Source organism: Zootoca vivipara, chromosome 12, assembly GCF_963506605.1.
Source record: "Zootoca vivipara chromosome 12, rZooViv1.1, whole genome shotgun sequence".
NCBI lineage: Eukaryota > Metazoa > Chordata > Lepidosauria > Squamata > Lacertidae > Zootoca > Zootoca vivipara.
The window spans coordinates 4,266,915-4,293,597 of NC_083287.1; the positions used below are offsets into that span (position 1 = coordinate 4,266,915).

The 26,683-nt window shown below is 41.6% G+C and overlaps 1 protein-coding gene across 2 annotated transcripts in view; it reads left to right on the forward strand.

The window, feature by feature from the left end:
- The window catches only part of GLI3 (GLI family zinc finger 3), a 251,261-nt gene that overhangs the window by 137,826 nt on the left and 86,752 nt on the right, over nt 1-26,683 (forward strand). For both annotated transcript variants that reach the window (XM_035129597.2, XM_035129598.2), the window contains exon 5: nt 5,847-5,952. In XM_035129597.2, the coding sequence (XP_034985488.2) occupies nt 5,847-5,952 (106 nt within the window). The remainder of the gene's footprint in view (nt 1-5,846; nt 5,953-26,683) is intronic.

The following is a 26,683-nucleotide window of genomic DNA, read 5'->3' on the forward strand; positions in this document are numbered from 1 at the left end:
GGCATCTTTACGGTCATAGGTAAGGGGCATGTTTCCTCTGACGAGCTCTTCCCAGGACACACCTCTTATTTTCTCACATATAGCTGAAAGCAAAACTGGAAACATCATTCTTTGGCAAGATGCCCACAGCCAGCCCCCACTCCAGGCTGCCCATCCTACACTGACATGGACCTTCACCCTAACACTGGGCAGCCTAACTTTCACTGACAGATGTAGCATTATGTACCTTCCCCATCACTCCCTGAAAAATACTTCATCATCAAGAGAAGAAATTGAATATTATTTGCCTTTCTCTTTATTTTCTTTTTGTTTGTTTTTTCATGGTAGAATGAAAAATTAGATGTGGCTGAAGTTAGTCAGCTGTTCCCTAGGACCATGCACATAGTTTATAAAGCATCATGTGAATTTACCAGACCAATTGAACAATAGGCCAATAGAGCAAAGCCTTGATGAGAACTGATATTCTAAGATCATGAAGCAGAATCTGAAGAAGTGTGCATGCACACGAAAGCTCATACCAATCACAAACTTAGTTAGTCTGTAAGGTGCTGCTGGACATAATTGCTGAGTTATGCACTAATGGTACATCTTCCATGTGCTCGCATTCTGCATTTCTTATTTCAAAAGATGGAAGTAATGCTTCAGGAATGGGTATAGCACTGACTTAGCAGAGACCTCACATTGATGCAAAATGTTGATTACACATATGCAGGTAGACAAGTGATAAATAATAGAGATACTGGAAAACCTTTAATGCCTGCCAGAGGACTCCTACTTGTCTGTATTAACCATGCCTTCAGTTCAGCAAGCCTCCCAAGAAGATTGCATCTGCTTTGATATTTTAATAGAAAATGTTATTATCATTAAAGTTTCACAGGAGATTCTGTTATATTCATTATGAAGGCAGAATGAAAAGTTTTGCTTTCAAACCCAAGGGGAATATCTTGTTTGAGGAAGGGAACAGATGCCTTTCACTTTAAGAAAGAAAAAACCCCACAGAAAAAAACCCAAACCACTGCTCAACTGCCGGAGACAAAATCAAGACAGAAAAGAAAGGTGATAGCTGAACGAAAAGGTCTGTCCTTGGGCTTTGGAGCCAAAGATTTTGAGGGCTTGATGGCAGAGTTAACTGCGGTTTCCTCATCTGTAGTAGTAGTTGGGTTTGTTTCTTCTTGATTCAGCAGTTCCCGGAAGGTACGGCTAGTACTTACTTTTCTCTGTGCTCACAAATATCAGCATGGAATTGTAGGACTGCAGGTGGAGGCTTACATGACTGAATGTTCCCCATTCTTGGGGTGGGGAGGAATCCCTTCAGAGTAAAAGAAGAAGAAGAAAGAGGTGTTCAGGAGAAACGCTTCCATGTCTGTCACAGTTCTCAGCAACCCCCTGGCCCTTGTGTAGGCTATACTTTTGAAGTTGTGCTTCCGAAACACCGTAGAGAACTATAGTCATCGGCCTTGTAAAGAAATAGAAAAGGTCATAAAAGCCTCTCATTGCCAGTATTGCTCTGCATTGTCTGTAGCTTGGGAATAATGCAGTCCTTGATTTTGAAAAAAGAAACTACAGCGGTACCTCGCAAGATGAACGAAAAACTCGCTAGACGAAAGCGTCTAGCGATTCTTTGTTGCCTCGCAAGACAAAGCTTTCTATGGCCGCATCTCGCAAGACGAATTTTTTTTGCCGCTTTTTTTTTGCTGTCTCTCGTTTGTTTCTGCAAGACGAAAATTTTCGTAAGACGGCACGACCCGCGGAACGAATTATTTTCATCTTGCGAGGTACCACTGTACTCAGAAACTGTTGGTGGGTGTTATTGCAGCATGACCTATTAAAGAAAAACTTGTATCCCACGGTTTGGATTAGTCCTGTTACGTTTCCAGTGTAGCCCTATACACTGACTTTCACTTAAAAGGACTCCACTTCCAAAGGCACTATTCATATACCGTACTTTCCTCCTCTGGGATCAGACAATCCTTAATATATTTCTTCACTGGGGAAATATTAGTTAGAGTTAAGGTAGATGAGGTGGGTGTCAATTTAAGGACCGATGCCCTTTCCTCTTCTGGTAAGACTAAATTATAAGAAAAATATTGTATTAGGAGGAGCGAGCCAACAGGAAACCAAGCTGGCAGCTATAAAAGCCATACATAGATAAATCACACACACACACACACACACACACACACACACATGATTTTATAGGGCCCCCAGTCTGGTTCAAGTCGAGTTCTCTCCGTAGGGGCTCTTTCAAATAAGTATTTGAAGAAGATTTCTGTATGAATATTCAAAGCGTTTCTACCCCTCCCTTTGCACCCACAGGCATGTAGAATTTACTGCTTACCTGTGAGCTGTGTGGAGTTTCAATTCCCTTGGTGCAATTGATTTCAATGGTTGAGTACATTATCCCCCCTTTCTCCCATTTCACATGTTACTTTTCTGGCAGTAGAGTACACAGCACTTAGCAGCTGGTTTGTGAAACCATCAGTCAGGAAATTGTATGATAAATAGGGGGTAGCTAGGCTTAGTGGCACTTCATTCTGCTTCAGCGGTTTTAACTTGACTTTGGAAAAATCACCATGTGGTATTTTGTCAAGGGTTGCAACAGAAGATGGCTAGAGTGCAGCAGCAACTTGGCATACATCCTGCTTGGGTTATGATGTTCCACAGCTGTATTGCTCATGTGTAAGGAATAAACTCTGAGCTGGATAATTATGGTGAATGCCAGTTTTTCGGGTTTCTCCTCATCGTGCCGGTGGTTGTAGACAGCTCTGTTACAATGATTGACTACTTTGTCTCTGCCCTCCCCACACAATGAAAACTGCGAACGAGTTGCAATTAAGAACCGGTGAGGAGCTTAATGCAAGAGGACTCACAAAAGGGTGCTCTTTAAATTTATGATCAAGTTTCTTGCGACATAATATTACAGTATTTAAATTGCATATAATACTATTGCATGCCCGTAGATGCTTAAGACCACTTGAATTGTTTCACAAACTGCATTTTCTTGTATGAGTAAATATGAAAACATAGGGGCTTTGCAGTTGTGTACAGAAAGTTAACTATCAGCAGGCATGATCCTGAAAGTGCCTTCCATGTAGGAATTTAGCCGTATGGTCCTCATTCATCTACACATGAGGAATATACATTAGGCTGCGAGGATTGAGGCTTCTTTGGTAAAGGTGATCTGAAAGGATCTGGGGGGTTGTGCTCCAAGCCTTTTGGATCCAATGCATGTGGTCCAGCACTGAGCTATGGATTAAGTGGATGGATTCTTTAGTTGAGCTGGTATTAAATTGGAATTCTGCATCTGGAACAGGCTCAGGGTTTGTTGTGTTGCAGCTCTAGTCAATATAAACATTTTAGGGTTTTGCCTTTGTATCACAGGCAGCTTTCATCTTCTATATGTCTCTTAACAAAGAAGAAAAAGTGTGGGTGGAATTGGTGGCATTATTTCAGGATAGGTGCAAAGGAATTGGCCACTTTTTAAGGATATCCTCACTCCACAGAAACCCACACCGAAAGCTGTTTAATGTGCCTGTTTCAGAAATATGATCTTGGCAGCCTGGGTCTCAAGCAATGCGAAGGGATGTTTGTCTTGGAGGAGATGAATACAAACAATCTTTTATGAGGTATCACAGCATTTGTGGTTAATGTTTTCTACTGGAGAATCCAAATGCAAGTTCTTCAGTAAGACTCGCTGTTTGTCACGGAGGTTGCTCCACGTGAACTGAAATGGGTGTCAGCTCTGTGCCTCTGTGAGTCCCTATAATTCATGCTAAGCCTTGTGGAAGTTGGTCGGGGTTGCAGAGAACTTTCCCATACGAATCAAGGCCTATATGTTTGTGTTTAAGAGTAAGGATAGAAGTTGAGGCGCTAGAAATTATTGTTTTAAGTGGTACTTTGTCATTTATATTAGCAATCCATTGCAGTCCCCCAAGATTCAGGATCAATTCAGACTTGCTGGTAAGAAAGTGAGTTAAGAGTCAGAATCTAAAGTCTTTTTTATGGCAACTGTGATCTGAATATGATCTGATATATGTGGACTTATATGAGGTCTCTGTTCATGTGATTGGTGTCGGAGAAGCTTACTCATTATATTTCCACATATTGGGAACCACCCTGAGAACTTTTGATGAAGGGCAGTATCATCGTCATCAACAACTATTCATCCATTAGGAATTAATTATTATCTGTTTTGCTAACTATAAGCAGCTGTCTTTTGTCAGTCTGCATGTTTTCAATATTGTACTTACATCAGGGATTTTTCAGCCTTTTAGTAATGTGACCCAAGTTCTGGTTTGCATGTTCTTTGTGGGCCACTGCATATTTCCTTCTTATAGCTTCACATGGGAGGCTGGTGGAAGAGCTTCCAAGCGAAACCCCAGTTTCTTCTGCATGCCCCCTAATGCTGTTGTGAACATGGTGAGGGAGAATGGAAAGAGGAGGAAATGTTCCTGGATTTGCATAGGCTCTCTGCTATTTCACCCAAGACACTATAACAAATTGTGGCCAACGAGACGTTATGAGAGATCATGTGGCTGCAGCTTCCCCATATTTCACCACACTAACGTGGTGGAATAAACACAGGAAGCAGTGAAGTCAACATTTCCTCCCCGCCCCTCCAGTTAATTGTCCGCTGTTTGCAGGGGGTGGAGAAATACTAATCCTGGTGATGTTGCGTCATGCACTTCATTTATGAAACATTACTAGGGAGATATGTGGGGGGCAGCTCCAGTAGTGCTTTGCAATGGACTTTGCTGCACTATATTTTTACGAGTATTTTTTTAAAAGATGCTAATACTATGCTAATAATAATAATAAATATTGGGGTGTGCTTATGAAAGGCTAGCTGATCTCTTTGATCTGACACTTCACATATGCGCACTGCAATTATTTATTAAAGACTTCTTTATGTAATTTTCCATTAAAGTGATGAAAAGAGAATATTAAAATTAAGACATGAATATTCATGTGTGCCAAGCAAATTGGATGAGCCAAACTCTGTATCTTACACAGTTGGCTTGGGCGCATGTAAATGCAAAGGTATATTTAGCACTGTGCAATATTATTGTTGCTGTGTGCTTCTTTGTGCTTCTTGGCAGGTTTGTGTCTGCAGAAAAGTTCAAAATGTGCTGTGATTCTCTGAGAATCTCTGTATTCTTTCTTTTCTCTTTTTTAAGCCTTATGGCTGCTTGTGATGGGCCGTGGCTCAGTGGTAGAGCTCATGCTTTGCACAGCAGAAGGTCTCAGGTTCAATGCCTGGCACCTCTAGCCAAACAGAAATACGTAGCAAGTGATATGAAAGACCCACTTCTGCCACTGCCAGAAAAAAATTGGGCTAGATGGACAAATAGTCTGGCTAGCTACAAGCCTCTTGCTGTGTTCCTAAGCCATGCTTGGTAGTGTATGGGCAGTGCACTTTGAAACCAGAAAAGTCAACAGGATTACTCATTGAGGTTTTCGGTGGCCAGAGATTTGACCCCCATAGGCTCACTCATCCATTGTCTCCCAAGACAGACGGATGCCAACAAAAGGCCGGAGGGTAGAGCTTCCATGCCATGCAGAGATCCTTATCTCTCCCCACGACTAGCAGAATTAGGCAAAATAGTTTAACAGTGCAAAATAAGAGAAAATATGCAAATATTCATATTTCGTATTATCCATGTAGATACAACTCATATTTTCTTTTCACAGCGTTTGGGGCTGCCTGGGTGCAGATTTCTTACATATATCTTTTGGGGGTTTTGTGCAATGTGTACACACAGGCTTGTTTATTGGATCTTTTAAATATTATATACTACTAAGGTAGAATAACAATGAGATTTGGAAACCCGTATTTCTTTTTTCAGATCCGCCTCACCTTTTCCCAGCATTCCACCCTCCTGTTCCAATTGACGCAAGACACCATGAAGGGCGTTATCATTACGAACCGTCTCCCATTCCGCCGCTACATGTGTAAGTATGAACTCTTGCAGCACCTTGGCTTACAGCTGAAGAAAAACACCATAAGTCACTGCATCTTTTGTGCTGCTTGAGCAACCTGTAGCAGCAGGAGACCAGCTTCTCTTAGCAGACCCTTTAAGGGGTTTCCCCATAGTTTAAAAGCAATGCCCTCCTTCTCTAAATGTGGATGGGTTGATTGCAATGAGGACACTCTGTGCGTGTTTAGAGGTGCTCTTATGCAACCACCTTCTATGTGTAATGGGAATTGGCTGCAGATGATGTGAGATTCATAATAACATTGTGATGTTGGTTCAGTGCCTTACACACGACTAGAAGAATCCACACGAAAGGCAAAATTTTTTTTCTTATGAACATGTCTTTTCTGACTGTGGTTCCTATTTGTATTTCATTTCTACTTCGTTTTGCAAGGGGTCCTAGAAATTGGGATTGATAGGAGCAGGGTAGCCGAATTAGTCTCAGACTTGGCTGGACTGAAGCGTGATTACACACACACACACACACACACACACACACACACACACACACACGTATAATTCCCCACAATGGACTAAAGATATCGTGCCACCAGGAGGCTTTGGGGTGTCATGGCTTTTCTATCTGTGCTATCAGAAAAACGCAGGGAAAGCTGCATGTGTTTTACAGGAGCAGCCTGCCTGATGAGGTGGAGCCAAGGTGGCAGTGAGGTCAAGGTTATATGGAATAATAATAATAATAATAATAATAATAATAATAATAATAATAACAATATTTTATTTATACCCCGCCCATCTGGCTGGGTTTCCCCAGCCACTCTGGGCGGCTTCCAACAGAAAAATAAAATACAATAATGGATTAAACATTAAAAGCCTCCCTAAACAGGGCTGCCTTCAGATGTCTTCTAAAAGTCTGGTAGTTGTTTTCCTTTTTGACATCTGTTGGGAGGGCGTTCCACAGGGCAGGCGCCACCACCGAGAAGGCCCTCTGCCTAGTTCCCTGCAACTTGGCTTCTCGCAACGAGGGAACCGCCAGAAGGCCTTCGGTGCTGGACCTCAGTTTCCGGGCAAAACGATGGGGGTGGAGACGCTCCTTCAGGTATACTGGACCAAGGCCATTTAGGGCTTTAAAGGTCAGCACCTTTACTCATGGGAATGTTGAGTTGGCTCCATCAGCGCATCAGTACCACAGGTGGCTCTCCTGTTTTGCCACCAGAGACACCCTTTGCCCATCCCCACCAAAGCCTTGTTTACTGGGGTTGCAATGCAACCACTTCTGGGTTCCAGCAAGACCTTGAAAGCCCCACAAGATTTCACAGAAACCCAGAAGCTATTATTCTCACTTCTGCAGCAGTACCCCTTGGATTCCGGCCCCGATCAGCACAGCCCTTCCTGATAAACAGCCACAATGCGGCTGCTGGAAGGCTGTGGCTGCCGCTCTGCCTCACTGGGGAAACTGCTCCTGAGTTTTTTTGAGTCAGATACAATGCTGGGTCCAGTTTTAGCATCATGTGTCCCCTTTCCCATTCCCATGGATTTACATTAGCATGGCTTCTGTACTGACGCTAAATACCACTAATGCTAAATAGGTTCCCTTTTAAACTGGGTTTGCAAACCTATTGGAACCCCTGATTAAGAGAGGCCCACCTGATTAACAGAATCCATCGCCTGTGGTGTTGCTTGTTGCAAGAAATACATTATGGCTAAGGAAGACGAAGAAAGAGAGGGAACGAGAGAGAAAGTGTGCGTCCCTGAAGGTGCTTGCTGATTTGCAAACTGAGGTGCTTAAATGTTCTACTGTACCTTTGGAAATGTTTTGTGGTGCAGCAAAAGGGCAAGATTTACTCCTGGAATGCCTGGGGTTTATCTGTCTGTGGGTTCACTGAAGCAAAACAATCCTACTGCCTTAGCAGTGGAACTTATAATAGGTAGCTACCAACTATTACCTATATATTTTGTTGACATTTATTCCATGAGTTGTCATTCTATAAATACTAAATTAAAAGGTACCAAACACTGTAAAATACCACTAGAGAAACTGGGACTGGTGTGTCCCCCTCTTGGAAGCTTCCCCCCCCCTTTTCAGTTTTTGGATTAGGTTAGAATTCTTTCTTGCTAAAAATATCCCAGGGTGTCAAAAGCTTTTCACAAGTGACTGCTATGAAAGGGGATGAATATTTTTTTCTTGGGTAGGTAGATTGTCATAGTCTACAATTGTTCCATGCATGTACACCCAGTCATTTGATTGATGGATTTGTAATCCCCCCAAAATTTGCAAGTGTGGCAGTTTATACTAAATTAACGGAAAAATACTAGTGAAAGCGTGTATGGGGGGGGGAGCCTTTATGCAGAATCAAACACTGCTTTATTATGGATGGGAAAGGTATGTCAACATAGAAGGGAAGGGGGAGGGAGTTCCAGTGTCGTCTTTTCAACTATAAAATCCAGAAGAACTACTATAATCCATAAAAACCCAAATCCACAAAGCAGTTTCAGTCCTTTGCTAAAAGGCTTGATATATACATTTAATCATCTCTAATAATCTCTCTCTCACAGTGTGGAAATAAAGGAAGAAAAGCACAAGTAATACTTTGAAGAATAATGCTAGTTGTTTAGATGGCAGATTGCTTCTCCGTGGCTATTAGTTACAGCTGTGTAATTACATATATACTGGAGGGAAAAAATGAATTTGTTTTAAAACAAGTCATCTTCTGTGAGCAGAATTAATTGATATTAACAATCCTAACTATATGCCCAAGAACATACACAATATTTTACCAGCAGTTATTTTGGCTCAGTCTCTTATTAGCCAAATTGTAATTTCAGAAGAAATTGGCCTGAAGGCTAGCAATAAATCTGTGTTGCATTCTTCCTTGGGCTTGAAAAGTGGGGGACCCTGTATTTACAGTTGGAGTAGTATGAGAGGAGAGGAGACTTCCAGGAACTGTGATTTATTTTTCCATTGAGCTTATTTGCATCTGTTATTATTTGGATTGTACTCGGTTGTGCAGTAAAATGCATTTGAATGGTCTGAATTAAACTGGCTCAAAGGCTTTTTCTTTTTGAGGACACCCCGTGCACTCATTGCTGAAAATTCAGCACTACATGAGAATAATAGTATGCAGAACTGGCTTGGAAAGAAGGCCTATGAATTGCTGTGCCTTTTCTTAACCTTACAACACGAGCCTAACTAATCATGTTTACTTCAGAAACAAGTCCTGTTGAGTTCAGTGGGACTTAATCCATAGTTGAGGGTTGCAGACTCTTCTTAGGTCTGCAGACCAAAGCGAATGTGCAATGTGGCTTTCATGTTATGTTTAACATTGTCCTCAAGCTTGGGTGTGACTTGTTAGGTTCTATTCATCTCTGAGACATTCAGACATTCAGTCTAACAGTAAAGCTTTTGTTGGGATGTACCCTTTCAGAGTGAAGGTGGGAGATAACATTTTTTAATATTGCCCCATTGAAAAAACTCCTTTCTAGAAAGCAAATTAGCATCTCAAGGAGAAGTGTTCAGCCTTTTATCTCACATGCTGTTCTTCTATGTGCAGGGAAATTTTATTTGGAACAGAGGATGTTCAGATTGCTTTTCCTTACAGTGGTGAATTCCAGGAAAAGCCTTAACATTTTATTCTGCTGGATGTATGCATTGGCCTAAAAGATCTGTCTTTGTTCAAAAGTTAATTATTTTCCCTCATAAAAATCACAATAAACACACATCAGAGGTAAAAGGGAAAGGAGGGTTGTAGCCAATGCTCGTTCTACTCAGAGCAGACCAGTTGGAGTTAATTGGCCTGGCTAACTTAAGACTCATTAATTTCAGTGCTCTTCTCTGAGTAAGGGTAAAGGTAAAGGACCCCTGGACAGTTAAGTCCAGTCAAAGGCCGCTATGGGGTGTGGCACTCGTCTCGCTTCAGGCCGAGGGAGTTGGTGTTTGTTCACAGACAGCTTTCCGGGTCATGTGGCCAGCATGACTAAACCGCTTCTGGCGCAACGGAACATTGTGACAGAAGCCAGAGTGCACAGTAATGCAATTTACCTTCCTGCTGCAGTGGTACCTATTTATCTACTTACACTGGCATGCTTTAGAACTGCTAGATTGGCAGGAGCAGGGACAGAGCAACGGGAGCTCACCCTGTCGCACGGATTCCAACTGCTGACCTTCTGATCAGCAAACCCAAGAGGCTCAGTGATTGAGACCACAGCACCACCTGCGCCCTGCTTCTCTTGAGTAGGATTAGCATTGGATATAACCCCAGCAAGACTTTTTGCATCTTCTGTCAAGGTCGAAATACCATTTTCTGTCTACTTACTACTTCTGCAGTAAGTAGACAGCCTGGGTCTACTTACTACAGGCCACCAGGTAGTTGGTAAAGCTCCTGTTTGTGTTGCTCTCTGGAAGGGCAAAAGGCAAGAGGGCTTTGAATCCTTACTTTGACATTTCAGCTACTGGCCAGTCTATTGAAACTGAGGCTCTAAGAAAGGGTAGACAAGGTTGTGCCCTCCAGATATAGGATGGAAGCTCCCCTCATCAACCATTGGCTGTGCTGACTGGGGCTGATGGGAGTTGGAGTCCAACATCTGAAGGTTTCCCCACACTGGTTTCCATTGAAACTCAAACTGAAAATGACTTAGGTTTTTAGATGATAGCAAAGTGCATTTGGTAGGATATAGCGTTCCTACCTCTGCTACTCTCCAACTGAATGATACACAGGTTGATCATTAGCATCAAGTGGTGATTCACATATGAATGTGATAACACAGAGGCCACATATTGCCTCAAAATACTCATAGTTCAGTTGCAAGCCGTCAGCTGTTGAGTAAATTATATATATGCATGTGCAAAGTGACCCTAGGACAGAGACAAGGGCAGGGAAGAGATTTGCTCCACTTGTTCCTAGCAACAAGAGCTGCATACCTTTTAAGATGAAATGTCAGGTGCCAGAGTCGGGAGCAGGTCAGCAATCAAAATCACTGGTGGTGGTGAAGCTAACTCTTTACTCAAGGAAACCAAAACAGTGCAGGCCTAGTGGTTGTTGGAATATGCCGGGCGGGGGTAGCGGTGAGTCTGCCCCCAGCATCCAGGCACTTCCAGATGATATGTGAAGATCGCCCTACGTGAAGAACGACACACACAGATAAAGCAGCCATAAAGTAGGGCTAAACTGCTTTATTAAAGGTTATAGACAAAGTCCAAAACTCTGCTACGCAGCTCATAAACTCAGAGCTGTTCATCTTTGCTTCCAGCCAGAATGAAAGCGAAAGGGAAGAATAGAATACAAAAAACATCACATGGCGAAGAAAGATAGCATAGACTTCCTTTCTCAGGCTGTGTGTGTGAAAACCAATAGACACATTACTTGCTGCTTCTTGCTGAAGCAGCAGAGGACATATACAAATCCTAACACACACACACCCAATTTGGAGATGTAACCGATGATGCAAGAGCAGCATCAAGAGACATAAACGAACAATTGTCATACACATAGTATGTACCAGTTCCACCTTTGGAACTACTTGCAACTGGCTTAACCAGATTGGCCTCTTGGTTACTATTTTTCCAGGGGATTAGAGCTTGTGTTGGACTTTGCAACCTGTTTGTGTGGCTTTGTCCCTTCTGTGAACAGAACCTGAGAGTCTGAAACTTGTTTAGGATTGCATCCTATAGCTATATTAGCAATGGCTGTGTTTGCAAACTCTTGAGAGTATCTCTTGGGAGGAATGCCCTTGGTAACTCTCTCAGATCTACGTATCATGTGTGGATCCTCTTTGCTGAGTGTCTCCTCCTTGGGAGCACATGTTCCAATAATGAATAAAGGTTCACGTGATTGCAGCACATCATCTTGGGATGGTCTGGGCATTGCTTGTGTACCTCTTTCAATAACAGTAACACCTGTGTCTGAACTTGCCGTGGTGCTTTCACTGTCACTGTCACTGTCACTATTAGTGTATGAAGCATCATGTGTGTTAGCATCAATGGGAAAACTTTGGAGAACCTGTGTCTCTTGCTTTACAGTGTGTTCCAGTTCTCTGGAAAGAATTACTGTGTTTGAGGAAGGCAACAGAATTCTGTATTGGCCTTTCTCATAACCCATGAAATTGCCTTTGATGGGTGTACCTTCTGTGGATGCTACCCAAAGATGAGCTTTGGGACCGAAGAAGACACCACAGAAATAAATATTCCATTAAGAAAAGTCCGGAAATGTTCCTTTTGGGAATGTTACCGAAGGATGTTAAACCTGAAGATAGGTGCATAATAAGCTATGCAGTTGCAGCCGCCAGATTACTGGTTGCAAAAAATTGGAAAACTTCGGTAATTCCCTGCAGAGAGGACTGGCAAATCAAGGTATTACAATATTGTAGACTAGCGATAAGATATGAGGAACTCAAAGGAACAGATTTAGAGGCAATCATAAAAATATGGAAACCATTCACCAACTATATAAAAGATAAAGTGGAGAACCCAAACCTGATCTCAGATTCTTAAGGGTCCTATCATAGGTATAAACATAATTGTAAATGGTTTATATTTATATGCTATTGATAATTTCGTGTAACATGATTGGTAGTGTGTAATACTCTATATGATTTTTAGGGAGGAGCCCGGTACAGGTTGGGAAGTCATGAGGGAGGAGGGCTAGGGAGGGGGGAAAGTTGGGAGGGTTGGGGAGGGGAAGAGAATAACCACACGACAATGTATTGTTGATGTATATTACTTTTTTAGTTATTTGTATATCTTTGAAACCAATAAAGATTAAGATAAAAAAATAAAAAAATAAAAATAAAACAAGAGACAAGAAAGGAGGATTTTCCGGGTGAGAGCTGGAAAGCCCAGAAAGAAGAGAAAGTGGGGGACTTTCTGGGTAAGAGGCTGAAAGTCCATAAAGGAGGAAGGGAGCAAAATCAACAAGAACTATTGAAGAACTTCGTTTTTGCGAATAATAATAATAATAATAATAATAATTTATTTATTTATTTATATCCCGACCATCTGGCTGGGTTTCCCCAGCCACTCTGGGCAGCTTCCAACAGAAAAATTAAATAAAATTATCTATTAAACTTTAAAAGCCTCCCTAAACAAGAGAGAGCAGGATTTGTTTCTGCGACAGAAGCTAATGAAAGAAATTGGAAAAGTCAGGAAAAGAGGATGCCAAATAGAAGGGTGGGTGGTGATGGGTGGCAGCAGCGGGGGGGGGGGGGGGTTAAAGGTATTTGGGCTTTAAAACATGTCAGAAAGGGAGTGGGGTAAGGAAGGAATTTTGGTGTTTGATGTATAGGTTAACCTGGGTAGAAATTGGACTGATTTATGGAACTTGCCAAACTGATTGGGAGAGTCAGTGACCAGAAGGAAAAGTTGGTGGGGGGAGATTGGAAATAATTAATAATTATGAGAAGTGTAATATAAATATTTTTAAAGATGGTTATCTTTAGAGGAGACATGAGGTGGTAGGGAATGGAATATAAGGTTAATTTTGTTGAAATTAATTAAATTTGATTATTAAAGGATTTTAATCTATAATGAAGTAATGGTATATAAAAGGATAAATATTAAGTGATGTAATTTAATTATGATTTTAAAAGTTAATGATAGAAGTAAGGAAATTTGGAAAAGGTGAAAATAGGGTAAAGTTTGAGAATAATATGTTAAAGATAGGTTTAAATACAGTACTGAGTTAAAGGTATGTTGTATGAAAATTGCCAAAGATGAATTTAAATGAAAATCAGATTGGGGGGATTCAAGGAAGCCCAGTTAATTATGTTTAGAAAGTTAGAAGATGAAAGTAAGATTTTTTTATTTATTTTTTTGGTCTGTGTTTTATTTTATTTTTGTGTATTTTTGTATTTTGTATATCTTTTTCATTCTTATAAAATGAATAAATATTATTTGGGGAAAAAATAAATGAATACTGCGTAAAGCGTTCAAAAATCAAAAGCGTGATCAAGGTCGCGTACGTGAATCAATTGGTCATCATGCAAGTGCAGGGTAATCGTCACTTTCACCTGTCGGTCTCTTTCAACCCAACACGGTCCCTGAATTAGTGGGGGGGGCATTCTCCACGATATCAAGCAGATGCTGCCTTGTAAGAACTACTTGCATCTTGCAGAGGAGAGGACATATACAAATCCGAACAGTGGTCACAGCAACTCTTCCCTGTAGGTCTTACCCTGATGGGCAGTTCCGAGAAGTGAAGTTCTCCGCCTCCCGACCAGTCTTTAAAACTCATCCGTCCCAAGCAATCTAAGGCTCCCTTGTCTTTTCCAGGGGTGCCAATTTGAAAAAAAATATTTGGGGGGGGGCAGGTAAGCCTTGCCCTGCATAATCAATCACATGATGCAGTGCACTCAACCATTTGAATGGCCATGCCCACCAACTGAGGGGGGTGGCCCCCTCAAATTTTTTTTTTTGGGGGGGGGGACAAGGGCCCCGTCCTTTAGGAGTTGGCTCCTATGGGCTTCTATCTCTTTGCTTCACCCTCTTCATTCCTTCACATGCTTTGAGAGACCACGGGGGAGAGGAACTGGTCACAGCAGGAGTGGGCGACTCCTTGGCTTCTTCAGCAGCCTGCCTGATCTCTGCCTGTTGGCTCTCCTCCTCTGCTGCCTCTGATTCTGAACTGCCCTCTGCCACAGCCTCTTCCTGCTCACTAAACCCTGCCTCCTCTTCTGCTTCCGACACCTCCTCCCCACAGTCTGGTCTCTTCACCCTCTGACCACTCATTGTCATTCCACCACACCCCCCCCCCAATTCCCTGGCTCTGAGTCTTCTTCCCTTGGGGGTTCCCTAGCTGGTGCCTCTCACCATTCCTCGACATCCAGCCAGTCCATGGCATCAAATAATTCCTGGTTAGCATTTGATCCCTTCTCTGATTCTTGTGCTGAGAAAGGGGAAAGAAAAGTGGCAGGTGGGAGAAATTCTGTGTAGAGAATAGAGTAGGACTATTTGGGAGGGAGGGCTCGGCATTTTGTCTTGTGTTCAGTGATAGAGCAGGAGGTTAGGCAAACAAGGCTTGATTGGTAGTTGTGCTACGAAATTCTTTGTTTTGGCTACGTACCATTTTTTGGTCATTCTCCCAAGTTAATGGTTACTTAGCCAGCTCCTTCCTTCCTTCCTTCCTTCTTTGAATGGATAGTAAGCATTATTGTCAGTGAAACCGGGTGAAGAAATAAATAAAGCCTTAGCATTTCTGGGGATTCAGAATAGGACAAGTGTAAAAGAAAAGAAAAATGGAACAAGGGGTTTTCTTAATAGATGTTCCCATTGAGAAAGATAAATGGTATCTTAGCAAGTTACTTTAATTACTTGAGGACAGAAATTATTTATCCCATTTAACTCTGGAGCAAAATTACATACACAAGGGAGTCGAGAAGCCCTTCAGAATAAAGGTTTAGCTTGGCAATGGAATTGCTGTCAGATGCTGTAGTGTACTTTAGGACAAGCAGCCACTGCTATAATTATGCTATCATATCCTATCATTAAAGATTCCATTGAAAAAAGGTTTATAAATTACTCCTCTTTCAGATAAACCACCCCATATTAAGGCATCAACGATATGGCGCAGAATTAAATTAGAATCTCATAAAATGAAATATGTTCCGTATTAGCTGTTTGACACTTAATTTGCCTCCAAATGAGTAGAGGAAATCACAAATTAACCTGCCTTTGTTTTTCCAACCATAGCTTATTAGGTGTTAGAACAACTGCAATTACAGCCAGATAATAACCCCCTCCCCAACCTTATGAATACGTACTGAAATGTGTCACTTTGAGTTAATGAAACCTGTTTGTTAGGACTTGTTTAGATTTCTTAGTATTCCTATTGTACATCTTCAATTTACAGCTTAGCATGAATAAACGTAAAACTTAAAATGTTTTTCAGTAGCAGCATTTAAAGAGCATTAGAATTTGTGCGTGTCTTGCCTTCTAAAAACAAGACACATTTCTGTTTTGGGATGAGTACCATTAAAACAGCTTGTTTTATTCAAAACATTTATGTCCTGCCTTCCTGTGGGCTCATGGTAATCTGCAATAAGAAATAATATCACAACATCTGTAGCAGCTGTAAAAACAACAGCTATAAAACAAAAGAAATTTAAAGCACAATTATATTAGTAGCACTAGTAACTTGTTACTCTACATCAGTAATATGCGCCAGCTGAATCTTTGCAGCCCCAACATCCTGCAAAAGAAGTAAGTTTGGAATGATCCAGTCTTACCATGGGTGCAGTGCCAACGTATAGAAGTTTCTTACAGGACTCAACAGAGAACTGTTAACCACTTCCTTCTGTGCAATGCAGTTCTGTGCATGCAAACATGCAGAAGTCCCACTATGCTCATTGGAGCTTACTCTCAAGTAGGTGAGTGCAGAATTGCAACTTTTGTATGTGTGCAGTACTTCACATGCAGGCAGCAAACATTGTTTTCTTAGTTATAGTCATGTTTTAATATTTATTTTATTAAATTTATATTCCACCTTTCTTTGATAATGGAAGAAATAATGCAAAAACTATGGGTTAGATTTAATTAGATTAAATGTAACGAGGTGGGAGAAAGCAAAAAGAAGAAAGTGTATTTTTCAATTCTAATTTCATTGGCCTTAACAGTTAACTCCTTCAGCTATTTTAATTCCCAGCTTAGTCCTGTGTAAATTACAGTCTTCTTCTGTTGGTATAAATAACAGCTACTAACCAATGGCTGATTGAATTTATATAAAATATTTGAATGCCTGAAATACAAGTAATGCTCAAAGCTTAATATTCAAAATAGTTTTAGTTGCTTAGAAGTAAATCAGAACCATGTTACAGTTTGCATTTGGCATTAGACAATTTTGATGAAATAGTTTTCAATAAAATGAATACATTTAAAACAAAACACCTGTAGCATCTCCAGGGAATTTCATTTGTTACAACCTTCTTCTTTGGCGATCACTCGTATCCGCGTAAGATTGTCTTCCATAAACACGGTCCCCTTGCCCTGGCCTCCATTGTGAATGTTCTGCAGAGGGAGGCTGTTTGTTTCCCCAGCAACATGTGACTGGCTGATTGGATTATCTGGCTGATTAGATTATCAGAAGCTGCAGAACTGTGAGTTGAACAGGATTTTCCCCCTTTGCAAAGTAAACTCAACAACTTTGAGCTGATCCTTTAAAAATGGGGCTTTTCCTCTTTGCAAAAGAAGCTGCACAGCTGTGAGCTGATCCCCCCCCAAAACAGGGCTTCCCCCCATTCATCCTCTGAAAACTAAGTGCATCTTATGGTCAGGTGCATCTTATGGAGCAAAAAAATACGGTACATTGCTATGCATCGTACTCTAGGACTGGAAAGTCAGCTGAAGAGAGTTTTTCCAGTAACTGGCCTCTTACAAACCAGGAAAGAGGAAGCCTGGAGTCTAGACCAGAGCTGCGGTCTCCTGCTTTAGTTATGGAGTGATATTGCATCATTTATAAAACTCAATGGGAGTTTTGTATAGATTTAGTGACCTTTTTGGCACTGTATGTGGATCCTTCTACCTGGAATTCATCAATCTTCATTTGGAAACGTACCTGCAAAACTGGTCAAAAATTAGTTTGTGCTCATGAGACTCAATGGGGGTGTCTGTGAAAACTTGCAAGTAACCCAGTATAACATAGTGTGTGCTTCCCCTTAAGGTGGGATTTCAGCTTCCTTGGATAGAGCAAATAGGGGCAGCCTGATACGAAAGGACCCACGTAAGGCAAGGGATTCCCTTAAGGGCAGAATACATTGGACCTGAGGCCAGTATTTGCATGGTTACTTACAAATCAGCCTTCCTTCAAGTTGGTCAGGCCAGCAGGTACAAGACTTGTTTCATTTTGTAGAGAAGGTAGTGACTCGTCTAAGGCCACCCTGTGAGTTTCATGCCTTAGTGGGGCTTTCAAGACAGCGCTTCCCGCTGCAGGTCCACCGCTGTTTGCCTGCCTGAGTTGTCTGCATCAATTCTGTGAGATATATCTGACTTCAGCTGCACAGCATGCCAGATGAGATCCACATGCTTTTGGGGGGGGGGAAGGTCTGTGTGGGTGGGGCATCAGACCCCTTTTAGAATTTGAAATTTGCCGTTGAACCTCTTCTTCATCCCGCCCCCGCTCCCAATATTTAGCTTCATTTTTATAGAGCGCTCAATTTGGAAAAGCCCAGAGCAGTTCACAAATCAAAATGTCAAAGATGTAACAAATAATCAAAATAAAGCCATAACATCCTCTTCAACCTTAAATAGCCCATTGCCTTTCACAATTCCTAAATATAATATAATAGGCAGCTATTAATACCCCTCCCCCCAAAATGAAATGCATAAATACCAAAGTATTTTATTAAGAATATTTCACCGCCCTTCCTCAAAGGACCATGTAGAAAGTACAGAAGAATGTATATCAAATTGTTCTCAGGGCAGAGAACAATACCATCAATAAAACCAAAACCAAACCAAAACCAATTCTTTAATCCCTGAGAAACGACCAGGTCTTAAACAGGCACTAAAGAGAAACCACCATTAGGGCCAGGCGGACATCAAAGGAAAGGGGGTCTAACAATTGGTGCTGCCACAGAGATGGCCCTCTCTTACATCAGCCCAGAATGTATAGCTCCCATAGGTGGGGGTGGAGCATAATTGCCCTTTCAGTGTAGTCCTTGTGCTTACATAAAGTTTGAAATGTAGAGGGATGATTAATACACTTGTTGGATAAAATACCGTAAATGTTGAACTGAGTGTGCTTCAATATAAAATTCAGGACACCATTGACCGGTCTGTTGCAACGAATGAACAAGTAGGATATTTTTTGCTTCTGGAGTTCCTTGAACAAAGTTCCTGTGCTTTTCTTTGTGCTGTAGTCAGCATTATTAGGCAGTGAGCAGATATTGACTGAGGTATTCAGATTCAGTGAACTGGAAGGAAGGCAGCTCTATAGAGGCTGCTGTCAAACCTGTTGCACTGGCCTGTGAGGCAGTGGGAGTGTGACAGACTCTTTTTTTTAAAAAAAAGTATATTACTTTCATTCTTGTTAAGTCTTGCTTCAAAAGTCTTAGCTTTTATTGTTTTTAAAGCGAACTAAAATTTACGAATTCAGGTAGGTAGCCTTGTTGGTGTGACACAGTCAAAATAAATTTTAAACATCAAAAATTGTCTAGTAGCACCTTAGAGACCAACTAAGTTTGTTCTGAGTACAAGCTTTTGTGTGCATCTGAAGAAGTGTGCATGCACACGAAAGCTTATACCCAGAACAAACTTGGTTGGTCTCTAAGGTGCTACTGGACAATTTTTGATTTTTATTTATTTAAAATTTACAAACTTAAGGGTTTTTTAAATAATACTAATAATAATTGTTCAAGGCTAATATCCAGATGTCCATGTTGCACAGCAATAGTATGTGTGAGGATAAAGATAAACCATACCTTTGTGGAAGTGACACTAATGTACATATATCGTCTGTGAAATGAAAGTAAAGTCTTCCTCAATCATCCTTCGACACACAATGCTCATCCATTTTGATTACTGCAGGTCACCCTCTCACTAAGAAAAGACAAAACTCTTTCCCAAATTCAAACTAGAGGCGCCAGGAAACTTCACTACTGCATTCAGGCATGGAAATGAGCGTCAGGAACTTGGTAATGCTCACCTCAGAGGAGAGGCCAGCATTGAAAATCCACAAATCCTTCCCCAACTAGATTCACTGGAGCTGGAGAAGACCTCCTTACTGGGAAAACTGGAGCTGGAGGCCAAACCCCACCCTCCTAGCAGGGTCAGTTAGCCCAGTGGCATGGTCTCTCCCTCACCACTGTCAGAGCTTTGGTAGGGAGTCTCTCTTCATATCAGGGACCCAGGTGGCGCTGTGGGTTAAACCACAGAGTCTAGGGCTTGCTGATCAGAAGGTCGGCGGTTCGAATCCCCATGACGGGCTGAGCTCCCGTTGCTTGGTCCCAGCTCCTGCCCACCTAGCAGTTCGAAAGCACATCAAAGTGCAACTAGATAAATAGGGACCGCTCCGGCGGGAAGGTAAACAGCGTTTCCGTGTGCTGCTCTGGTTCACCAGAATCGATATCATTCTGTCATTTTTGAGATTGCATCCCAATACAGCTTTCGCCACTCTTTTGTTGACTATGAGGGCCACTCCATTTCTTTTATCTCTTGATTCCCTACTTTAGCATTCCAGTCCCCTATAATGAGAAGAACATCCTTCTTTGGCATCATTTCTAGAAGGTGTTGTAAGTCTTCATAGAATTGGTCAATTTCACTTTCTTCAGCACCGGTAGTTGGTGCATAAACTTGGATTGTTGTGATTTTAAAAGGTCTGCCTTGTATTCGTATCAAGATCATTCTATCATTTTTGAGATTGCATCCCAGTACAGTTTTTGCAACTCTTTTGTTGACTATGAGGGCCACTCCATTTCTTCTACGGGATTCTTGCCCACAGTAGTAGATATGAACTCCTTCATGGATCACTGCCTTGTCGTGGTGAAGGGGCTTGAATAACTCAGAGAAGCTATGAGCTATGCCGTGCAAGGCCACCCAAGATGGACAGGTCATAGTGGAGAGTTTTGACTAAACGTGATCTACCTGGAGAAGGAACTGACAACCCACTTCAGTATCCCTGCCAAGGAAACTCCATGGACAAAGCCAACAGGCATATAAAAGTTATGACGCTGGAAGATGAGCCCCTCAGATCAGAAGGCGTCCAACATGCTACTGAGGAAGAGCGGAGGACAAGTACAAGTAGATTCAGAGCTGATGAAGCGGCTGGGCCAAAGCCAAAAGGTCGTTCAGTTGCGGATATGCCTGGAAGCGAAAGGAAAGTCCAATGCTGTAAAGAAAAATACTGCATAGGAACCTGGAATGTAAGAACCATGAACCTTGGTAAGCTGGATGTGGTCAAAAATGAGATGGCAAGAATAAATATTGACATCCTGGGCATCAGTGAACTAACATGGAAGGGAATGGGCGAATTCAGTTCGGATAATTAACATTACCAGCCATTATTAAGGACAATTACAAACCTGTAAATGATATTTTTAAACCACAGCATTCTTCACACTTTCAGAATCTTAGCAGCAAACATACGGTCAGTGATACATTTACTGTTTTGAGAAGTGAATTTGCCTTAAAAATTTACAGTCACCCTCTCTCATTTATTTTCCTTTTAATTCACAAGCTCACGTTACAGCATGTAAAATTGTAATTAAAACAGAAGTCCCAGAGGGTTGTTGCTTAATATTGCGAACATGACTTATTTTAGGTGTTTGAAATGGAATGGATTCCCACCCCCCTTTTAATGATTGAAAATATGTTAGAATCACAAAGCAGACATTGAGAACATGGAGGGTAATCTGAGAGCCTTTGTAGGCAGCTAGCCAGGATAAAGAAGTCCTTCATTGCTGCCAAGAGTACATAGGGCAAGCCAGAGAGGTTGAAACCTGTTGAAATAATAGCCACTCTGGCATTTTCAAAGGATAGCTACTGCTGCTTCTTAATTATCAATGATACAGAGGGAGGAGAGGATTTAGTAATGCACTTAAGGGGGCAGTGCTTATCGTTTCTTTCTTTTTTAAAATGGAGATAATATCCAAATCTTTTAAAGAAACACAAAATACAAATGGATCAAAGCAGATCTACTTCTTGGGGAGCTGATATACTGCTGCTTGTGGGCCGACGCCAAAACTCTTTGCTTTGACAATGGTTGGTTAACATTTCCTGTCAGTCAAAAGTATCACCTGGCTTCAGTGTTTTATTGTTTTCTTATAGCTCAATCTGTCCATCCTGTCTTACGTAAAGCATCCTACACAAACACCAATCGGGGCAAATTCGGAAATTCTTACTTTGTGTGCTTTATAATTACATCAAGTGTCATCAGAACTTTGCCTGAGAGAATTAGGATTGAGTCAAAAGTTTCTATAGCATCTGTATGCATACTTTCTTGCCTTTGTGATACGTAGTCAGGACCAGCTAGATTCTTCACTCATCTGCTGGTGTCCTTTTTACATGATTTATGAAGGACAGAATAAAGAAAACTCATAAGTAATTATCAAGACTTGACTTCAGCTTGTTGGGTTATCTGTGCTCCATCTGGCTCTTGTGCACCCAAACACACACACACACACACACACACACACACACACACACACACCCCTTTAAACAAAAATACCTTGAGGAATTTTTGTGGCTATTTTTTGACGGAGGACATCATTTTGCTGGTGTCTTTGCTCACAGAGATGTTTGCGTTTGATGGGGTTTTTTGCATTGGCACCCTCTGAAGTTTCAGTGTACTCAAGCACTGGAAAAGCCCTTATTGCAGAGGCTTTGTTTTCTTTGTTGGACTGTTTATTTTGTTTTCTTCCCACGCGGTTCCCTAGCCTCACTCTGGCAACTGCTTTTCCGCATGAATTGCATTTCTCGGGGGCCGCAAGTCTCCTAATTCTTCCAGTCGATTTGGTTGCTGCCTGCATGATTAGGGCCTCAGCTCCAACTCTCTATTGGTCTGTGCCAAGGAAGCGAACGGCTTGTTAAGTGTCTTACACATGAAGACCTAAGTACATTTTTAAACCTCATTAGTGCACAGGGCTCTGCTTTACTTCATTTTAATAGCATGTGAATTTCTTGAACCACCACTTGCTTTAGGAATGAGTTGTAGACTGATTTTACTTATTTCAACCTAGAGATATTCTCGATCAGCTTACTTAAGACAAACCCATTATTGTGAAGGGATTCACCAGGCTAGTAGCTCCACCAACTCTTACGCTCCCCCCCCTCCATCCACTTGACAGGGGAAAGCTACTCCATATTTCTGCCTCTTCCAGGAGCAAAGTGGCATGGCGCCGTTCATCAGCAAGAATGTGTTCTGCATAGATGTGGCTTGAGATAAATTAATGTTAGGAAGAATTGCAATGCTACATTGAGAAAGTGCATTGAAGTTAAAGGAAAGGGAGTGAATAGCAACTTCACCCACTACATGGTGCACTTAAGGACGTGGCTGAAATGGGTGTTAAGTTTGCTTTCTGAAACAGTGACCTACATCTGAGAATCACAGAGCAGTTTAGTCCCACCCTTTCAGAACTCCATCATTGACTTCATTTTTTGGTCATTCTAGAACAGGCATCCCCAAACTTCGGCCCTCCAGATGTTTTGGACTATAATTCCCATCATCCCTGACCACTGGTCCTGTTAGCTAGGGATCATGGGAGTTGTAGGCCAAAACATCTGGAGGGGCCGCAGTTTGGGGATGCCTGTTCTAGAATGATAAAATCTTGTGTATTTGCTTTTATACTTCTAGAAGATTCACAACATCATTATTAAACAGGTTTGAATTTCTAGGTCACCGGGGCAAGTGGAATACTGATAGGTGTGAAGGTGCATGGACACAGTGAAGCAAAGTTGACATAATGTGAATATTCTTGTAAATATCTTTTAGACATGGAGATAAATAGATTAAAAAGGCTTCTGTAGCAGTTCATTTAAACTGAAGTCCTGTGCTTGTTGATTCCTCTAGAATAAAGTAATTGAGAGGACCGTGCTATGCATCTTAACATTCTGATATGACGTCATAGGTGCATTTGTTCATTTTTTTGGGGGGGGGAGTTAGGGGTAGCATACATGGTAGAAGTGAAACCTGATGACAACTCACATATAAGGTCATAGACAGATTAAATGGAGAACATTGGGGGAAATGGGAAAGCTTTGAATAACTATTGTTCAGCCTTGGATATAAACTGCTTAGAAGCCACCTTGGCATTAAGCGATATAGAATAGAAGCAAATAGATTTGCAAACTGATGCACAGTTTCGCCAGTTAGAATGAAAAATTTGCATGTGGGATGCAACAGTCATTCAGGTCTCCGTCATACTTCTTAGAAAGATGTGTTTTCTTTTGATCATGAGCATGAAGCACAATTAAGTCAGTTCCAGATAACAATAACAATAACACACACACGATGCTTAGATGAGCCCATTGCAAAAAAAACAAACATATATGTCTGCAGATTAGTACCCCAGACATTGGCAGTTAGGGAAGTGGAATATATACACCAGAAAGAACAAGCGTGCAGATTCCCTAAGCAAACAAGGGGGAGAAGAGCAAGGAGTTCCATGCCACTTGCAAGGGTGTATTTGTGCAGAGGCAAAGCACCGGCACTCTTGAGGGTGAGACTTTATGATTAATGGTGTTTATTCTTGACAGAAGCCTCCTTTATTTATCTCCAATACAGTTTAGTGATTTTATCAGTCACCTGAATGAAAAATATTCAGTCATACCAATATTGCAGTATAAATTGAGTAGAGTCACTTTTTATTATATCTTTCGGCCTTATCATCTGCACAGTAATTTTCTAGCAAGGGGTTTTTGATATAGAAAGGCAGGATTTAGCTGTAGTTGACAGAAAGCCTCTTCAATTTCCCCTAAAAGTTCAGGCTGCTCTTAGAAATGTATGTATTTTTTTAAAAAAAAGCCTCAACTCTTATCCAAGCAATTTCGGGATTTGAAAGAATAAAGAAGATAAAAGGTAGAGACCTGGATATGAGAAATGCTGTTAATTTGGAAGCTTCTAATGGTTGTGAAGTCAGCGGTGAAAGGTGCTTTAGCATTTAAATATGTGGCTTAGTGTAGGGGTGTGTGTGTGTGTTTGCATGACTACATAGTTCTGCTTTCTTCTAATCAATCAGTATCCAGGCAGACCCTATCCTTCATCCAGGGTGTGATTTCAGAGGGGAGGACTCTAATGACCACAAGCAGCTCATCAGTTGTTCAGATAGCGGCCAGGGCGTCCTCCAAAACTGGTTGGGCTGGAATTTTTCTCTTTCTCTCAGTGCATCAATGAAACAAGAGGGCATCTTAAACAAATGCATATTACGTTAGCTTAGTTAGGAGCATTAAGTGAGAGAATGTTAGAGATATTTCTTTGACCTTCCCTTTTTTGGGGGTGGGGGGTGGTATTATATAGATATCTGCACACCAATGTAGTCTTGACAGGCTGCTTAAATCCAGCAAGAGGTGTCAGCTGGAGAAAACAACAAACGCACATCTTTCAGAAAAACGTATCGCACACATGCGCTAATTTCATCATATATTCTTTCATATAAGGTGCCGTTCTTAAACTGGTTAACAAAGAAGCTTTTCAACCCTGATATTGTTATAATTGAGTCATGGTGAACTGAATAAATAGTGTAACATTTTGGCCCACTGGAGGGGGCAAGTGTGAATTATGTCAGTTCTTTTGAGCTCACTGCAGAAGACATTTGAGCCTTTGACGCCATATAATTTGCGGCTGAGTGATTAGAAAGAATTAATAGGTATGAATTACTCAGAATCATTTACATATGTGTGTGTTTACATATATCATCTCCTATCCAGACATCATATAGCATTAAGCCCATTAAGTTTCAGTATCAGTAATGTGTCCTATGGAACGCGGGTGGCGCTGTGGGTTAAACCACAGAGCCTAGGGCTTGCCAATCAGAAGGTCGGCGGTTCGAATCCCCACGACGGGGTGAGCTCCCGTTGCTCGGTCCCAGCTCCTGCCAACCTAGCAGGATTTATCTACGTCAAAGTGCAAGTAGATAAATAGGTACTGCTACAGCGGGAAGGTAAACGGCATTTCCGTGTGCTGCTCTGGTTTGCCAGAAGCGGCTTAGTCATGCTGGCCACATGACCTGGAAGCTGTACGCCGGCTCCCTCGGCCAATAACGCAAGATGAGCGCGCAGCCCCAGAGTCAGACACGACTGGACCTGATGGTCAGGGGCCCCTTTACCTTTAATGTGTCTTATGCCTTCATATCATAGATTGGAAATCAAAAGAGGTATATAGTGTGAGAGTAACGGGGGGGGGGGTTCAAAATGAGGTTTGCTCATGCATATAAAGACTTTTATCTTGAATTGATTCGCCAAAATTTCAGTGCTTTCAAGTCACACTGATTTTATTACAAGAGTTGAATCGGGGCAATTCATATGTTTGTGTTTTGGTTGGAGTTGCTCGTAGTTGCTGCCTTACAGTTTGGCTTCTTTAACCCTTTTGCCAGGACATCATAAACTGCTAGAATTACATCTGCTTCACACATACCTCTTCCGGTGTGATTGGCACATTTCAGTGTCTGCTCCTATACAAATCTATCCAAAGAGTTTTTCAGTATAATTCTTTCTAGTTGCTGTTTACATACCGTAATGCTCAAGTGACAGCTGGCCACTTAAGAAGTTCTTGCATGTTGGATAGACACAGTGTCAGGATAAATCCCATGTGCGGAAGTCTTCACAAGTAGGTGGCTTGATAGGGCAGCATACAGCAATACAGGGACAGGTATATGGGAATAGGTCTCTTGACACAAAAGTTTTTATTAAATTTATATACTGCCCTTCCAAGGATCACAGGGCCAGTTTACTGTATAAAAACAGGAAAAAGACAGTGGTACCTTGGGTTACAAACGCTTCAGGTTACAAACTCTGCTAACCCAGAAATAGTACCTCGGGTTAAGAACTTTCCTTCAGGATGAGAACAGAAATCGTGCTCCGGCGGTTCAGCGGAAGCAGGAGGCCCCATTAGCTAAAGTGGTGCTTCAGGTTAAGAACATCTTCAGGTTCCATAATGAATTAAGTTCTTAACCAGAGGTACCACTGTAACAAACATAACAATAACCACCACCGTGCAACAGTTCTAAAGGCCACAGATTGTTTAATTAGCCAAAGGCCTGGGAGAAGAGGAATGTTTTCGCTTTGCACCTAAAGAGATGGAATGAAGGTGCCAGGCAGGCCACCTTGGGGAGAT